The sequence below is a fragment of the Periplaneta americana genome, chromosome 3, assembly GCF_040183065.1.
Source record: "Periplaneta americana isolate PAMFEO1 chromosome 3, P.americana_PAMFEO1_priV1, whole genome shotgun sequence".
Lineage (NCBI taxonomy): Eukaryota > Metazoa > Arthropoda > Insecta > Blattodea > Blattidae > Periplaneta > Periplaneta americana.
Genome location: NC_091119.1, coordinates 181,514,269 through 181,533,400, shown reverse-complemented (window position 1 = coordinate 181,533,400; position 19,132 = coordinate 181,514,269). Strand labels below are relative to the sequence as shown.

At 36.2% G+C, this 19,132-nt stretch overlaps 1 protein-coding gene across 1 annotated transcript in view; it reads left to right on the top strand.

The window, feature by feature from the left end:
- The window catches only part of LOC138696890 (saccharopine dehydrogenase-like oxidoreductase), a 36,714-nt gene continuing 17,582 nt past the window's right edge, over window positions 1-19,132 (top strand). Inside the window, exons 1-4 of the mRNA XM_069822355.1 lie at window positions 1-89; window positions 5,843-6,085; window positions 7,435-7,626; window positions 16,836-17,023. Of these exons, the coding sequence (XP_069678456.1) occupies window positions 83-89; window positions 5,843-6,085; window positions 7,435-7,626; window positions 16,836-17,023 (630 nt within the window). The 5' untranslated portion in view covers window positions 1-82. The remainder of the gene's footprint in view (window positions 90-5,842; window positions 6,086-7,434; window positions 7,627-16,835; window positions 17,024-19,132) is intronic.

The following is a 19,132-nucleotide window of genomic DNA, read 5'->3' as shown; positions in this document are numbered from 1 at the left end:
CACACGTATACTTGTTGTACAAATTGTTGGTAACTAATGCTGAGTTCTTGGGAATAAAGTCAGTGTTTTTTGACAAACAGTCATGCCCTGTGAGTAATAGGATGCATTTGCACTTTTTCTTGGATGCTAGGGAATTATATTTTGTTTTACATTGAGACACACACACCTTTATTATTTGAAATTTCATGGAAATGTTATGATGTTATATCCTGATACTTTCAGTTGATTAATCTTTTAATGATAAAGTTGACATGGGATTTTTTAAGATTTTACTTACCTTTTTAGCAAGACGATCAGCAGCTTCATTACCAGATAACCCACAGTGAGCAGTACCTGTACCCATTGAAAAACTATTCTTTTGTTAAGCTTCTTCAGATGGTCAGTGGCGTAGCGTCAATTTAAGCTAAAAAGCTTAGCTTCCCCAGTTAATAATAATTTCGTAATAAACCTGCAGTTTATGGACAAAATTATTTATTAATTTTAATAGAATTTATATTTACGCGTTAAATAATGCGATGCGGCAGCTCAGGATGATTTGTGATGCAGCAGTAAACAAGAAGCCTGCACACACCAGCTTCCAAGCAGACCGGTTTCTTCTGTGTAATCCACCCCGCAGATTTTCCATCCCTTTCTAACTAAGCTACCCTAGTCGCAAGGCTCGCAAAGAAGCTAGTTTTAACATTTAAAATAAGTAGTTTCCGAGTTATCCCTTTTCGTCAGTTGTGTTCAGTTGAAGTGTTAGTGTGCATTTGGCTGATATAATAAATAATGAGCGAAATAACAGTTCCTGACACTAATTTACTTGAATTTTTTTAGGATAATTGTATTATCAAGACCGACTTACGAACAAAAGTGTGATTTAAAAAACAAATGACCGACTCCCTTGCTGTCAATGAAGGACACAACCAAAAGACAGACGCATACTTGTGTAATGATACTAATATTGTGATATCTCTAAGTATGACAGGGAGTGAGCTAATGTTATACGTATACGTGTCTATTTGTTAAGAGATATGTGTAAACTGTGAAATCATATTTTATTACGTATCATTTGAGGTCATGCCTTATTGGTGTTGCTTACGAGGTTCCAACCAATCTTCGACTGCTGACTTGACATTGACTACTATTTATTTTAAGACTGTATTTTTGTAATACGTTTTCTCATATTGCATGAAAGACAACTTGAGTTAGCTTCCCCTGCTCAAAATTTCATGCTACGCCACTGCAGATGGTGCATAATTTTCCAACAATATATATATATATATGAATGGGTTATTTATGAAAGGGCCTAAGTCGCTAATTTTGTGAAAATGAGTTTGTAATGTAATACTGCTCTTTGGGTGTAGATACATCGATTTAGATATGAAGAGGACAAAATTTCACACTCTATAATGCTTAGTAGAATTAATGATACAATTTTTATTTCAGTCTTAATTTCAAAATTTCGGCCGGTAAGCAGTTTTCCTTAAATTGCTAACAATTTTGTATTCAAGACTTAGGCCCTTTCATAAATAACCCATTCATATATATACTGGGTGTTCAGTTCAAATTGTGTCATGGCTCGCTGTATGCCATCATGTGGCTAGTCGATGAGCCTAGAGAATTCAATCTTCCTACACTTCCGCAGAGGTGTATTACTTATGTGCCAGAGAAGTTGCCTAGCAAGTACGGCGTTCATTCAGAAGAGTTCTTACCGATACGTACGGTAACTCCGGTAGTGGCAGGAATGTGAACTGTTTCGAAACATGTACTGAGGTGAGTTTTTTCTTACTGTCAGGATATGGGGAGAGGGTTAAGGTGATTACTTACGTATTTGTTGAGATTAGCTTGGACGGTCAACATGGATTTGTGTTGTGGAATGTTGCCGTGCGCAACCGATGATAACAAAATACCCTGCGTACGACTTGGCCGCGTAAAACACAGTTCGAAAGAGGTTATGGTAGCACACAGACCGAACAGACCGCCATCTGTTGCTATGACGTTCAAGTTATACCGTACATGTTCTCAAGTTCAGATTGAACGTCTTGATTAATAGGCAACTTCTCTGACACAAAAGCTGAAACTCGCTTCAAATTGCTGACTCAGCAACAGTGACGTCATGACACACACTTTGAAATGAACACCCAGTATATATATATTTTTTTTAAGGTGACAGATTGGTTGTTATAGTAGCAGTAATAGCGTAATAGCTGCTTTAGACTCACTGAATGTAACAGCTTGTGTTGAAAACAAGAGATCTGGTACTACAACAAATTTTGAAGTGGTAAACAAATTGAAAATGGTATAAACTAAGTTAAAACAAACCAACATTGCAGTAGCTCTTGTTTGAATCGGTTGAGACAAGTGAAATGAGTCACTGACTTAATTATCAAGTGCTTGACAGTAGAGATCAGTTACAGAAAAGCTTCACTTATTGTCATTAATGTGTTCTACAAAGCTGGAACAGTTATTAAAACGAAATAATCAAATACTTTAAACCCACTTGATAGTGACAATTCATTTCAAAATTAAAACCTAGTTACAAATAAGTACCGGAGTACCAGTACAATTCTTTTACACGTTTTTGTCGCATATCTAAAAGTTAGTGACTGAAAAAACAAAACTGAAAACATTAACTACTATTTTATTATAAATATTAATCTCTATCACTGTTGTTGATATTGGAATTTGCTACATTGGCAACATTCAAGGTGACATTGAATGTATACGTTGCTCTTAAAACAATAATTCGTACTATGAAGCACTTAGTAGTTGATACAGCGTCATTAAATAACCAACTAAAAAAAAACCTATGAAACAAACTGCTACCGGATCAAACCCTGTTGAATCTCATTTGTTTGATGAGATCATAATAAAATTGTGAAAAATGTTCTTAATTCCAAAGAAGATAGTGAATTGAAGGAAATTCTTAAATCAAAATACCTAGATGAAGTCTGGGTGAGTCTGTTCAAAAGTGTTGATGGAAGCTCTCAAATTTAAGGAAGTGATGAGGATTTATTATGTGTGTCCCCTTGAAAGATTGTTTATTTTATTTTATTTTATTTTATTGGGTTATTTTACGATGCTGTATCAACATCTAGGTTATTCAGCATCTGAATGAAATGAAGGTGATAATGCCGGTGAAATGAGTCCGGGGTCCAGCACCGAAAGTTACCCAGAATTTGCTCGTATTGGGTTGAGGGAAAACCCCGGAAAAAACCTCAATCAGGTAACTTGCCCCGACTGGGATTCGAACCCGGGCCACATGGTTTCTCGGCCAGATGCGCTGACCACCTACTCCACAGGTGTGGACTGAAAGATTGTTCTCCTGTATGAATTCACTGTGGACTGATGAGAAAAGGAAGTTACATATAAAGACAATAAAATCAATGTTTATTGTAAATCTTTTTGTAGTAAAGTTTGTGTTGCATTTCATGGCTTAATGCTTCGAAACAATTGTTACAAGAAATCCATTCTTCAGAAAAGTATTTATAACAGTGTATTCTGAGGTGAACCTATGTTGTAGGAAATTCATTTTCAGTAAATTTTGTTCAATTTATTCTTCAAATACTTTATTTTCAGTAATAGTACAGTATATAATTTTATTTAATTGTATTTATTTAATCTGTTCAAAGACAACATGGATAAGCACGATGAAAAATATACACGAAAGCTTAATTTTTTTAATCAGTACTGAGTGTACCTTATTTATTTATTTATTTATTCATTCATTCATTTATTTATTTATTTATTTTCAAATCTTTCTGAAAACTCTAGTTTCACTAAAACTCATAATAAAAATATCAGTTCAAGTATGTATGCTTAGCATTGGTTTCGGAAGAAGACTTTAACTATTTGTAAGAGAAAAGTGTACTTCATAAATTCTCAGAGTTTCTTAGTTTATTCTTATTTTATTTTAATATGTATCTTATACCTACCTACTTACTTATGGCTTTTAACGAAACCGGAGGTTCATTGCTGCCCTCACATAAGCCCTCCATCAGTCTCTATTCTGAGCAAGATTATTAATCCAGTCTCTACCATCATATCTCACCTACCTCAAATCAGCCACCAGTGTGGGTCAGTCGGTTAAGGCGCTTGCCTGCCGGTCTGAAGTTGCGCTCAGGTGCGGGTTTGATCCCCGCTTGGGCTGATTACCTGGTTGGGTTTTTTCCGAGGTTTTCCCCAACCATAAGGTAAATGCCAGGTACCGGTAATCTACGGCGAATCCTTGGCCTCATCTCGCTATCACCAATCTCATCGATGCTAAATAACCTCGTTGTTGAAACAGAGTCGTTAAATAACCAACTAAAAAAAACCTCAAATCCATTTTAATATTATCCTCCCATCTACGTCTCGGCCTCCCCAAAGGTCTCTTTCCCTCTGACCTTCCAACTAACACTCTATATGCATTTCTGGATTCGCTCATACGTGCTACATGCCCTGTCCATCTCAAACGTCTGGATTTAATGCTCCTAATTATGTCAGGTGAAAAATACAATGCATACAGTTCTGCGTTGTGTAATTTTTTTCCATTCTCCTGTAACTTCATCCCTCTTAGCCCCAAATATTTTACTAATATATGTATCTTATACTTAAAAATAAAAAGTTGTTCAATTTCTTTTTTAATTTGAACAACTGAAGTTTCTGGAAATGCAATACAGTGGCAGGAGGACTATTATAGTCTTGGGTAATCTATACTAATAATAAATCTGTAGCCAAAATTTTTCTGGTAATTTTCGATTTTCCAAAAATAATTGGTGTTAACATGTATAATTAACCATCCTGAAACCGAAAATCGCTTTTTTGAAGTTTTTGTTTGTTTGTATGTCTGTCTGCCTGTCTGTTTGTTACCTTTTCACGCGATAATGGCTGAACCGATTTATATGAAAATTGGAATACAAATTAAGTTCGTTATAACTTAGATTTTAGGATATGTGGCATTCAAAATACTTTATTTAAAAGGGGAGTTATAAGGGGGCTTGAATTAAATAAATCGAAATATCTCCCTTATTATTAATTCTCATGAAAAATGTTGCATAACAAAAGTTTCTTTAAAAATAATTTCCGATAAGTTTTATTCTATACAAAATTTTGATAGGACTGATATTTAATGAGATAAATGAGTTTTAAAATTACAATAACAATGCCATCTAAGGCGCTGTACTGAAATAAAAACAAATGACTTCGTCTGTAAGGGGCCTTGGACAACAACAATCGAAAGCTATTAAACATAGCCTACAGGGAATGTTTGTGTGTTTGTATGAAGTAATATCGGAAGCTAATTAATTGTTTAATTATTATTTCACCATTCGAAATTGTAGTTTCTCTAGATGGACATAATTCTACTATGTTATTACAGTAACTTCTGAAACATATAGCAAGTAATATAAAATATACACATTAAAACTAAATGATATGTCAATCTTCATTAAACTATGGTTGCATGTAATAACAATTAAGAAACATGTCAAAGGAATTGTCATTGCACCAAATGATTGCTCTCTGGACCAAAATGATCGCATTTTAATTATTTAAATACAATTTAAATAAAGTAACATATTAAACGATTTATCCTTCTATCAAACACGAATGTTCCCTGGATCAAACGTCCTATTTTAATTATATAATTACTTTATATTTATATCTAACAGGTGCAGCGGAGCGCACGGGTATGGCTAGTGTATGAATAATTGTATTCCAACAATGTATATAATAATCTAATCTAATTCCTGTTTTTTTGGAATGGACAGATAAAGTGTCAGAACTATACCACATTTGCACTACAATGTGCTTGTTATTGATATTTCCTTGATTGTTCTTGAAGGTCTAATTGTATAATAATTTTGTTTAATGTTCTCAGGTTTTCCCAAAATGCATTTCAAATTACCAATTAGTTGCTCCGTGCTAAGATGTAATTTTTATTTTAAGAGAAAAGAAATATATACACCTTTTTTTTTATTCCCGTTGAAAGAGGAAAGAAAATGTCTGTGGGTAAAAGAAATGTCAAGACAAAATTTGACAATCTCGAAATACAGCAATGTTTGCAAGAACCACTTTCAAGAGAGTGATATTTTACGAGAAATTTGGCCAACACGTGTAGATGGTGAGTTATTTTCACTTTTAATCTGTAAACTTGTTTAGCCTAGAAATAAAACTGTGTAATGCCCTGGTGTATGTCCTCCTAAGCTATAAAAATATTTAAACTTCAAAAGAAAATAATAAAAATAATGAAACAAGTCGCTATATGTAGCCTACTTCAAGGAAAAAAAAAAAATTTCAAGAATTAAAAATATGTTTTATTTGATGCTTGCAACTGCTGAGGTTATATCAGCATCACCGGTGTACTGGAATTTTGTCCCACAGAAGTTCCAGTAAATTTACTGACATGAGCCTGTCGCATTTAAGCACACTTAAATGCCATTGACCTCGACCGGGATCAAACCTGCAACCTTGAGCACAGAAGGCCAGCGCTATACCAACTGCGCTACCCAGGCTGACTCAAGAATTAAATATTTTACCACTTCCCTGTATCTACATTCTAGAAATGGTTTGCTTCGTTCATAAAAATCTTAGCTATTTTAAAAGGAACTCTGAAATTCTTGACCATAACACTAGAGCTGCGAAAAACTTGCATATAAACTGTCATACTATTACCAAAAGTCTTAAAAGTATTTAGCATACAGATATCTTATTATATAACAAGATACCTGGAGATATTACGTTTAAATTATGATTGTTTCAAAACCAGAGTAAAACTACTTTGCTTCAGTCCATGCCTTTCAAAATTACTGATTTTTTTTACATTAAAGCCATAAAATAGAATACCCACCTTTATTACTGCTGCACATAATTCTTTACCTAACAATTAATGCAGAATACGTAACTAAGATAAAATCTCTTGGCTCTTAAAGGATCAATTGCTCTCCTAAGAAATCACCTCAGATGATAAGTTCATGTAATCTCATTACCGGTATCTATCTTGCTTTTATTTAATCTATGTTATTTATTATATATTTTTTAGAAGTCTTTGTAAATTGAAATTTATTATATGGTATCTTGTTATTTATTGTATGTTTTGTAGTTTTACTATTTCTTTGAAGAATTTAAGTATGTTAAAATTAAAATTAAATTCATATTAAAAATCTTATTTTGTGTGTGTGTGTGTGCGTGCGTGCATGCGTACGTGTGTGGGCGTGCGCGCGACGAACCTATAATCTATAATAGATTGTACAGGAAATAAATAAATGCTATTTAAATACAATAGGCCTACAATACAAAACCAAAGTGGCATTTTGATGGACGTATTTCATTAGTACTAGTAATACTATTTTTCAGAAATATCTCCACTACTCGTCTGTGACCGACTAACTGTACTATCATTGATAAAAATAGATGAGATAAGTGGAAGTTTAATGGAACAAGACATGGTCAACATGATTGCTTATTTTTCAGAACTCCTAGCAATGGCTAGCAGTAGTGGTGAGAAGCTAGATGCCATAATATTTGGGGCAACTGGCTATACAGGAAAAGTAGCTGTGTACGAAATAGTTAAACTGGCAAAAGAGAAAAACATCACTTGGGGAATTGCTGGAAGGAGCAGAAATAAATTGGATGCTGTGCTGAAAGAGGTGGAAGAAAAAACAGGTAAGCCTACTTTCGAGTGAAGATACAAACTAGCAAATATTAGTTCATGTGCTAGCAAGTATGAAGTGAATATGTTTTTTCCAACTATCAGAACTAACAATTAAAACTTTTCTATTATAGAGATCTAATCAGGGGCGGCCCGTCCTTATGTGCTACAGTGCTACAGCACAATGATAATTTTTGCTCAAATAATGTATTTGTAATACCATAGTATTTGATCTGTCATTTGACAATTTCCCGTGGTTATGTTCATGACACGTTATAAAGTGTTTAGTCTTCGCTCTTTGGTGCCTCAGGGGGTTCGTTGTGCTACTCAAAACTCTACATGAGAATGTAGACAGTTATGCGCATGTGCGAAGCTGAAATCACTGCTCTGATTGGCTATTTGTACGCGGAAAAGTGCTGTAGTCAGCTTCAGCACAACACAGCTTGGAGATTGCAAAAGTAAAGCGTAACGAAAGAATGCTTGTTTGTGGAAGAACTCGGAACTATTTACAATATATTTGGTAATTCAAGTGTCCGACTGCTGCTGCCATCTACCCATTGAAGTTGCTGTCAACAGCTATACTATGCTGAACAAAAGAGTGTTCCAGATCAAGAGGCCTGTCCTCTTGAATATTATTAGTCCTCTTGTTCCAGATACGACTTGGATTTCTATACGGAAGACCTGACTCCGAAATATTGATGGCTGTTCAATTGTTACACTACATAGTCTCCAGCAATTTACAGGATTAATTCTGTGAAGTAACGAAGTTGTTAAATATTTTGGTTACAACACCAATGACCACTGCTGAGCCAGAAATATGTTTTTATTGCTTGAAACGCATAAAAACGTTTTTAAGGAATACTATGTCCCGGATCGTCTCACTGCTCTTGCAATACTGTCAATAGAAAAGAATATGATGTCCAAAATGGAGAGGTTTAACACCAAATGACAAGTTCTGCAGTACGAAAGAACGTCGTATGGACTTCATATTTCATCACTAGGCGAGACTCAAATTAAGATAAATACATATAAGTGTATATAGTAGGCCGATATAGAGATTGTAGCACACTCATTATTTTGACCACCAGCCGCTACTGGATCTAATCTCAGATTACTATGTTGATTTCTTAACTAAGTTATAAGCATAAACATATTAATGAGGACTAATTATATTGGGCATAAGGGATAATTGTTAAGAAATAACTAAGATAAAATATAGTATGCAGAGTGGAAGTGATGTAACTGTGCACATTTGAAGGGGGCAATACAGTACCGGTAGCGTAGCTAAGAAAGCATGGACCCCCCCCCTGGCAAAAATGTCCATCGGGTCCCCTTCTCACTCCTGCCCACGCCCAAAGTTGTTATACTGCAGTGTTAACAATGTATCTTTCGCAACTGTATATTCCATATTATTTCAGTGGTGAATTTGAACTTACCACATAGTAATAACGGACAGAAACTCACTGGCGACTTTTTTTAACGTCAATATTCCTGCTTTCTTCACTTTCAATGGCGAGTACAAGTAATGAACTGAGTCTCAGCTGCGACAATGTACTTCTCAGGGAAGTAATAGTTTTAGCTTTTTTTTCTATTTTGTATGGAGAAGGGACCAGAAGGCTTACACTGCAGCCTGAGGCTTATTGTGGCCTACTTACTGGTAACTCTGATTGGGTAACTGAATGGCCGCGCTCTTGTACAAGTACAGCATGCAACACCGTCAACTTAACTCAGGCTATGGTATGAATGATGATGACGATGATGATGATGATGATGATGATGATGATGTGTTAATTAATGATGGCGAAATGAGTCCGAGGTCCAATGCCGAAAAATACCCAGCAATTCTGCTTCAGTTGGTTGAAGTAAAACTCAACCAGATAACTTGTCCCAATCAGGATTTAAACCCAGGCTCGCTCGTTTCATGGTCAGACGTGCTAACAGTTACTCCACAGTGGTAGACAATAGTTTTAGCTTACTGAATAGCCGCTTGGTCATTGCTGTAGTGAGGCAAAGTTGTAGAACTGTACACAGATCAGAAACTCTGTAGGCCTAGGCAATACCAGTATTTTCTACAATTAATAATTCGGCCAGTTCCTTTATTGTTGAAAGTTTACGAATCTCTTCTTTCATTATGGATGAAAAACTAATCAGTTATTGAGGAAAAGTAGGAGATAAATCTGTAGCATAATATTCTCAGAGTACAATATTGTGACTTTTATTTCACACAACAATGTTGCTTTTAGTATAGTATAGTATTTATTAGCTGTCGTTATAGCAAAAGCTAATGACATTGTCAAATTACACGTGTGAAATTATAGTGCAAAAATGAAAATTATTCTATTACAACACTAAACATAAAACAAAATGATCACAAATACTCCTTAGAGTTTACAATTGAGAGTCAAGATTATCAAAATTAGGCTAATATCTAGATGAAAATTGTAACACACTGATCACAGATATTGATTTGATTAACAATTTATGAGAATTTCCTAATATATTACAGAATAATAATACAATTCAGAGAAAGAAACCTAAAAAATATCAACAGCTTGCTTTTCTGATTCAAAAGATTCTTGTACAGAATAGAATGGGTTTCTAAGAAGCCACGTTTTCACTTTGACTTTGAATATGTCAAGTGACACTTCCTGTGCTTCCTGTGGAAACATGTTGAACATTCTACAGCCCAACATGTTAGGACTACTTTTAACTTTGGATAGTCTGCAAAATGGTATGTCCAGTTTTTCTTTATTCCGAGTATTATACTCATGTTTATCCATCCTACTGGTGAAGCCATAAAGATTTTTCTTGATGTAAAGAAGGAGTTCCAGAATATATTCATTAACAACTGTTAAGATGGACTCCTGTATGAACAGTGGTTTACAATGTGCTTTGCTTGGTTCTTGTGTGATAATTCTTATTGCTTTCTTCTGAATGAGCAGGACTTCAATAAGTTTATTGCTGTTTCCCCCACACCAGGATTCCATACTTCAATATGCTATGAAAAAAAGCAAAATAAACACTTCTTAGGTACTGCCCGGGTATTTTATCTCTAATTCCTCTTAAGAGATACAGGACTCTGGACAGTCTCCGAGAGATGTATTCAATGTGGCAGTCCCAGGTTAGTTTTGTATCAAGATGGATACCAAGTAACTTTACTGCCTTTTCTTCAGACCCTTCTTCTTTTTTCAATGACAAAATTAATTTTTGAGTCTTCTCCTCGTTTAAAATTAACTTATTTGCTCTGAACCATTCTGCTGCTTCCAAAACTGTATTTGAGGTTAGCTGACGCAGTTCTGCTGCACTAGTCGAACATGTTATGAAAGAAGTGTCATCTGCATATAATGTTGATTTGGCCATAGTGTTATAACTTAAATCATTTACAATAATTAGGAATAAGAAAGGTCCTATGATGGAACCCTGTGGGACACCATGTTGCACTTCTCCTTCAAAAGACCTGATCCCTTGAATTTCTACTATTTGTTTTCTGCCAGACAGATATGATGAGAGGAGATCCAACTCCCTTCCATTTATACCATAATATTGTAGCTTAAGTCTTAAAATGTCATGTGAAACGCAGTCAAAAGCTTTTGTTAGGTCGCATAACGTGATCTCAGAGTACATTTTATCTTCAAAACCATTGTATGCTGATTCCAGCAGTGATAAGATAGCATCAACTGTTGTTCTACCTTTACGAAAACCAAACTGCGTATGACACAATAAGTTATTTCCTTCAAAATAATTTGCCAATTGAGTCTTCATTACACATTCTAACACTTTTCCGAAAATAGGAATAATAGATACCGGCCTATAACTACTTGGATTCTCTTTCTCACCTTCCTTGTATATTGGGCAAATCCTCGAGTATTTTTGACTATTTGGAAATATCCCCATTTCCAGACAATCGTTGATGCACACTGTCAATGGATATACGATATAATTAATCACTTGCTTCAGGAAATTATTGGATATTCCATAAATATCTTTGCTGTTTGATGCTTTCATTTTGTTCACAATATTAACTATATCCTCACATGACGTATACTGCCATTTGAAACCTATCTCTGGCACTTGCAAAGGTGTGCTTGTTAGAAGAACTTCTGCTGTTATATGTGAAGAACTGATCTCTGAAATGATATGCTCCACAGATTCAAGAAAATACCTGTTCATTTCATTGGGTTCAATTGGTATATTTTGATTTTTGACACCTTTGTTACATTCTGTCTTTATCAAGTTCCATGCAGCTCTACATTTGTTGTTGGATGATTCAATGAAAATAGCATTTCTCTGTTTTTTTGTTTTTATTAATGAATCTTTGTAAGTTTTCCTTGCTTTCTTATATTCAACTCTGTCTTCTTCCTTCCCAGAAAATTTATATATGGACGACAGTAGTATCATCCTATTTTTCATATGTTCCAGTTCCTTTGTAAACCATTTGCTTTTGTCGTGTCGTACTTCTGTTCTTTTAATCTTCATCACTTCTTCCGGAAAATAAAAGTTAAAAAGGTCAATAAAAATATGAAAAAAACCATAAAATAAATCACCGCCTCTGCAATTTCTATAGTGAGATTCTAAACTGGCAATCCAATCTTTGTGCTTCACTTCCCTAACGAAAAACTCAATACCTTTTTGAGAGAATACTCTTCTATAAATATAACTGTTTGAGATGTTTTGATCTTGGTTGTCAGGCAGATTAAGTTTCCACAGGATTGCCACATGATCAGATAACCCGGGTTCTACTATTTCTACTTCAAATTTAGAGTTTATATTAGTTATAATATTGTCTAAGCATGCAGCTTCTCTTGTTGGACTAAAAACTGTACAGTAGCATCCATAGGATCTCAGCACATTAAGCAAATCTCTAGAATTTTTAGTGTTCAATCTTATATCTATGTTAATATCACCACCTATTATTATATTATATCCTAACCACTGACAAGACAGAATTTGTAAGCAGTGCTCAATGCATTCAAGAAAGATTTTAAAATCACTGTCAGGTGTTCTATATATTGAAATAACTACTAATCTATATGTAGGTAACCCTACTGCAGTTACCTCAAAATGTTTTTCATGACATATGTTTCCTAAATCTATGATATTAAAATCAATATCTGTTCTAAGAAACAAACAAACACCACCATGTAATGAATTAACTCTACAATATTTGTTAGCAAGTTTGTAACTGTCCATATGCACAAGTTCAATTTCATCTCTTGACATCCAATGCTCACAAACACTTAACACATCAATGCATTTAGAAATCAAATATACCTCCATCTCTTCCGTCTTTTTCTTGAAACTTTGTACATTATATTGTAAGACATTTAAACTCTTACCAAGATTATCACTTTTCACTATTTCACCATTGAAATTTGACAACAATAATGACTTACTATAACTGAATTTAAACACTCCCATCAACAATGGGTATTTCACTCCACACAGCAACACAGTATTCGTTATTGCACTCCACAGACGACAATGACAATTCACTTGGATTATTGAGAACAACAATGTACTCCTAATCTCAACTAATGTTCACAACGTACTATTTACAACACAAAACTGTCAGTTCTCAGTTCACAGTTCGTTTGCCTTGGCTAGTTCTTCTAGCTCAGTCACTCAAGTTCACAGTATATCGAACCCAAGACTTCCAGAGACAGTCCACTGCACTCGAACTCAAGACTTCCAGAGACAGTCCACTGCATTCGAACTCAAGACTTCCAACTGCGTTGCTTCTGCCTGGACGCTGCTCAAGTTCACTCGCGTGTCGAACCTTAGACTCCTGGGCGCTGCTGATTCACAAGCTGAACTCGCTGTCCAATACTGAACTGGCCTCTCTTCGCGTCCTGTATTTATTACTAAATTACACGTTCTCGTCTTTTCGATTTCTAGACGTTTTGTTACCAATCGGGTCGCGTAACTTTTCGAAACTTCTAGCTTCCCCCTCTTGCTTCGCGCCAGCCAGTCTTCCTTTACGTCCATCGCAGTCGGTTTTCTTCCCCCTCTCGGCATGCAGACGTTCCCCTTACGTCCGTCCCCTCCAGACCTGCACGGCTGCAGCCTCCTTACCCTTTCGCCTCACCGCCTGTGTTCTCGCGCGCCCTGCCTTCTGTGGGACGCGTGATCGATTCCCGGCTGTCACAGTATGTTGACTTTTTTTGATCATTTCGTTTTTGGTTAAGGTGCTGGCAGGAGCAGCGAGAATTTATCTGAGATGTCGTTCATGTTTTCAAAGCATACTTTAAGTTGTTGAATTATGATGTCCACGCAGCAATTAAAAACAAATACCGGTAGTCTACTCGGAAACTTTCTTTTAAGTTCTATAATCGTTCATCAAATGCCAGTTCATCAAAGAACTTCTTAATACGTTGTTGCCGTGTTGTTTTAAAAACAGGATCTATTTTTCAGAAATTTGAAATTTCCTTCGCTTCCTTTGAAACAGTACTCGAAAATTGTCACCTCAACTCTATCATATTATCGGGCTTGTTTTAACAGTGATGTGGCCGTCCATAAATTAATTTCTTACGTTTCTTGTAAATATTTTGAAACAGTATTGATGTGCTGTAATATTTTACATTGGAACATAAGCATAACTAAAAAGTGAAAAGAATTGTGTCAATACTTAATTTCAATAAAACACACAAACTTGCTCTGCAGTTGTGTAAAAGTCCCTTATTTCTGAAATGTCACTAACGGAATCATTCAGAACTAAATTTAAATTATGACTTGCGTTGTGTTCCTGGAAGACGAGGACAGAAAGAGTTGAACACGTGTTGGGGAAGCGGGGTGAGGATTAACGTTGCGATATCGGAAATAGAAAAGATATTGCAAATTGAGAAGATCCCTTGCGCCCAGAAAACCGTTCTAAATTATGTCTGAAGACATTATTTCGATTTTGAAAAACATTCATATTCCATTCATGCATTCCAAAGGTGTACTATTTACAGCATAATAGTTGTTTCTTTCAACAAAAGTTTCATTATGTTCAGTGGCGGCTCGTACTACTAATACTTAGGGGGGCTGCATTGATAAAAAGCTTAGTAACTTAATTATTTATATTTGCTATATTTGCTGCGTCATCTTTAATTCCAAATAAAAGACAAGGAAAGCAGAAAAGTGTATTTTTTACCTCACAACCACATATCCACTCATATTTATAGTAAATTTCAGCAGTGAAACTTCTAGTATACTGTTTCTGGCGGCTTGATGCTGTCTGTGTAATATTCAACATAGGTGTCGGTCTCCCATGTGTTTTAATTTCACATTTTTTGTGCAGTGTTAGTACTAAATCGTATAGATTTTAAATATTGCACTGAATTATTCATAGCGAGCACACACTCTGTTCAAAAGATGAAAACACGTTAACAAAACCGTTGCAACACGTCACTAATAGAAATCCACTTTCGTTAGAAAAACACTTAAAACATACAACTCGACACACACTTAAAACATACAACTTATACAACTCACTTGTCACTCTGCAGACAGTCAGTTCAGCTGGTAACAGGATCGTGGGAAGAGGAGGGGGAAGGAAAATAAGCGAACGATGCAATGTACTAGTAGTTCTGAGGAAGAAGAAATGGCATTATATGCTTAACCAAACCAGACCAAAGACCTACGTAAAGCCTACAAGGAATGGACTTCGACTTATTGTACTGGAAGGAAATTTGAAGTTCGCAGAGGTGGAAATGACATTATTTGATTGGTGTAGCAGAGGAAAATTTGAAACTCGGAACGTGTTTTGAAAACTAAGGGAAGTAAAAATAATAAATAGTACATACAAAATTTATCTGGGGGGGGGGGGGCTAAAGTCCTACATGGGCTGCCCCTGATTACGGTATTTTCCAGTGGCCGTTCCTCAGGGGAGGGAAGGAGGAACGTCCTCCTCACTTTTTCTTTTGAAAGTAAATACCAAATAAAATATGTGCCTTGAAATTCGAGGAAGATTCGATAATTTTTAAGTTCACAGCTATAAGAAAAACTCGGCTGATCGAGTTTTAAACGACACGTGCTCATGTGCTGTAGAAAACTGTGAGAAAGATGCGAGATTGTCTGTGTGGAGGAAAGGCACTCCATTCCTCCTCTACTGCAGTTAACACACGTAGACAACAGGGCACTAGCGGCCAGAGAAAGAAGCAGAGTTTTAAAGCAAGTAAATGAACGGAGAGGGAGGAGATCCTCCTCTGAATCAGTCATGGGCGGGAAATAGAAACCGACTGGTCGTGCAGCAAGCTCGCTACCGCTGCCACCTAACGATGCTGCATTCAATCGGACTATAACACATCTAGGAGGAGACACAACAAAAACAGTTTTAACGCAACGCTATGAAAGACACCATGTAAACTTTTTTTAAATTATAAATCAAAAATATTATTCATTGCACTTTATATAGGCTACTATTCATGGTTTGAAAATTTCGTGGATATTTGAAAGTTAAAGTCGTGTTTATGTAAAACAAAGAGGAAGTAGTTCTACGTAGTTGGCCCCTGAAATTCACTTCTATTCATTGTTTACTAGACAGGGCAACAGCCAAGCTGTCAGTTTTGTACAAATATATTTGAAACTGAAAGTAGGTACTCCAAACTACATAATTTTTAACATAAAAAATTAATCGGCCACCGGCAGCTTTGAACAATAATGATAGTATGACTTTACAAGAACTGACATTCTTCAAAAGCATGTGATACTGAACTTGTAAAATATACATATGGCAACACAGACCACGTGGGTGGGTGCAGTGTTCTCGCTTTCCTCAGATTATTTCCCATTCTCATTTCCATTTCCGTAAAACAGTTCCGGTTACGAGTTAGTAGCTAGTCTCTTCCAACACGTGTGATGTTGTAGTGTGCTCGAAAAATGCTATGAGGTTGTGAATTTCCTTGTAATTGTTCATTTGCGCAATTATTCAACAATGAATGGAAGTGAAAACATAATATATTTTGGACAATTTAGGAAACTCAGTTTACGAGAACAGATTATTGCTATACAGAAGGGAAGGCCAACCCCAACACTACCTGGTCTTACATGTATGCATGTAGGCTAATTTGTAGCATGTTTCATTCAAGAAGGTTTCATTTCGTGCTGTTAACTTCTTTCTTCCTCTTAAGAAATATGCAGGAGCCGCCACTGGTATTTTCTATGTCAGTCCTAATTCGTCAAATGTAATTCTTCGAAATGATAATTGTTTGATGCTTATAAAATTCTGATTTTGATTTCAAAGGTGAAGATCTTTCTCAAATCCCTGTTGGAGTAGCAGATATAAATGACCCATCATCTCTTCAGCAGATGGCTTCGCAGGCTAGAGTTATAGTCAATTGTGTGGGTCCATATAAATTGTATGGTGAGGCTATGGTGAGTGCCTGTATAGCAAGTGGTGCTCACCATGTTGATGTCAGTGGTGAGCCTGAGGTAAGTACATTGTGCAATAGCTGTACTTAAAAAGGAAGGACATAATTTGTTAATTCGTAGCTTTGATTACAAGGTTGCAGTAAGTTAATTGTATAAATAGATATGTGTATTGTGCGCAGTTCTACTACTACACACAAATTATGTTATTTATTTATTTAATCCACTCAACAATAAGTTAGAATTTAAAAAACAGTTATATTACCGGTTGTTCTGTATGGCTGTGAAACTTGGACTCTCACTTTGAGAGAGGAACAGAGATTGAGGGTTTTTGAGAATAAGGTTCTTAGGAAAATATTTGGGGCTAAAAGGGATGAAGTTACATGAGAATGGAGAAAGTTACAAAACACAGAACTGCACGCATTGTATTCTTCACCTGACATAATTAGGAACATTAAATCCAGACGTTTGAGATGGGCAGGGCATGTAGCACGTATGGGCGAATCCAGAAATGCATATAGAGTGTTAGTTGGGAGGCCAGAGGGGAAAAGACCTTTGGGGAGGCCGAGACGTAGATGGGAAGATAATAAAAAATGGATTTGAGGGAGGTGGGATATGATGATAGAGACTGGATTAATCTTGCTCAGGATAGGGACCAATGGCGGGCTTATGTGAGGGCGGCAATGAACCTCCGGGTTCCTTAAAAGCCAATAAGTAAGTAAATCCACTCAACAATGTAATTACAGAGTAGAGAAAAAAATAACAGTAGTAATACATATAATAATGGTAATGGTTATGTTTTACTGTGACAAAAATATTATATTGTACTACTGGGTGTTCAGTTCAAAGTGTGTCATGGCTCACTGTATGCCGTCATGTGGCTAGCCGATGAGCCTGGAAAATTCAATCTTCCTACACTTCCACAAAGGCGTATTACCTTAGCGCCAGAGAAGTTGCCTAGCAAGTACGGCATTCATTCTGAAGAGTACGTACTGATACATACGGTAATGCCGGTAGTGGCAAGAATGTGAACTCTTTGGAAACACGTACTGAGGTGAGTTTTTTCTTACTGTCGAGATATGGGGAGAGGGTTAAGACGATTACTTACGTATTTGTTGACATTAACTTGGACGGTCAACATGGACACGGAACATTTGATTTGTGTTGTGAAATGTTGCCGTACGCAACCGATGATAACAAATACCCTGCGTACGACTTGCCCGCGCAAAACACAGTTCGAAAGAGGTTATGGTAGTATACAGACCGTACAGACCGCCATCTGTTGCTACGATGTTCAAGTTATACCGTACACGTTCTCAAGTTCAGATTGAACGCCTTGATTAATAGGCAACTTCTCTGACATAAAAGCTGAAACTCGCTTCAAATCGCTGACTCATAAACAGTGACGTCATGACACACTTTGAAATGAACACCCAGTATAACGTACGTTGAATGCCTTATAGAATCATTTACATTCCAACATTTATTACCCATTTACATGAGCGAGGTTACTCGACTCAACTCACATTGCAAAAGGACACACCTTTCAATGTGCAACCTTCTTCGAACACCTGATCTGTTCCACGAGCGAGTTTCCTTGACTCCACTTGCACAGTGAAAGGACTAAGTGACTTTCAGTGTGCAAACTTACACCTTCTGGTGTTTCTTCTTCCGACCCTGCAGTCAGCTCGTTATGCTGCTTCCCCCCACCTCCCGTCTGTTGTAGCTAATAGGTTATGCCCATTTTCCGTTTCCCCCTTCAAAATTTTCTAGAGCTTTTTCAGTGGAGCAGCGAAATCCGAAGTGAGACAAGTTGCCAACAGGCTTGGAGCGCACATATTCAGTTTTCACAGCCCCAACTTTCTTGCAAGGACGTGTTTTCGCGTACCTTTAAAGTTTCTCTTCCCATTATTCATTCATACACTTATAGACTGGTTTCCTACTGTGTTTGACTCTCAGTGATAACCATACTCAAACTCATCAGCATCAGGATTTCTGACACCATCATTATATCTAATAATGAAATAGACTGACGTACTTTGTTTCCATTTTTCCTAATATTTAATTTGTTTAGTTAATTTCACTGATCATACTCAAGTCAGCTAATATCACTTCTTGTACTTATTATGTTGGATGTAGTCATACTTGTCTTATTATACATCTTGGTTACAC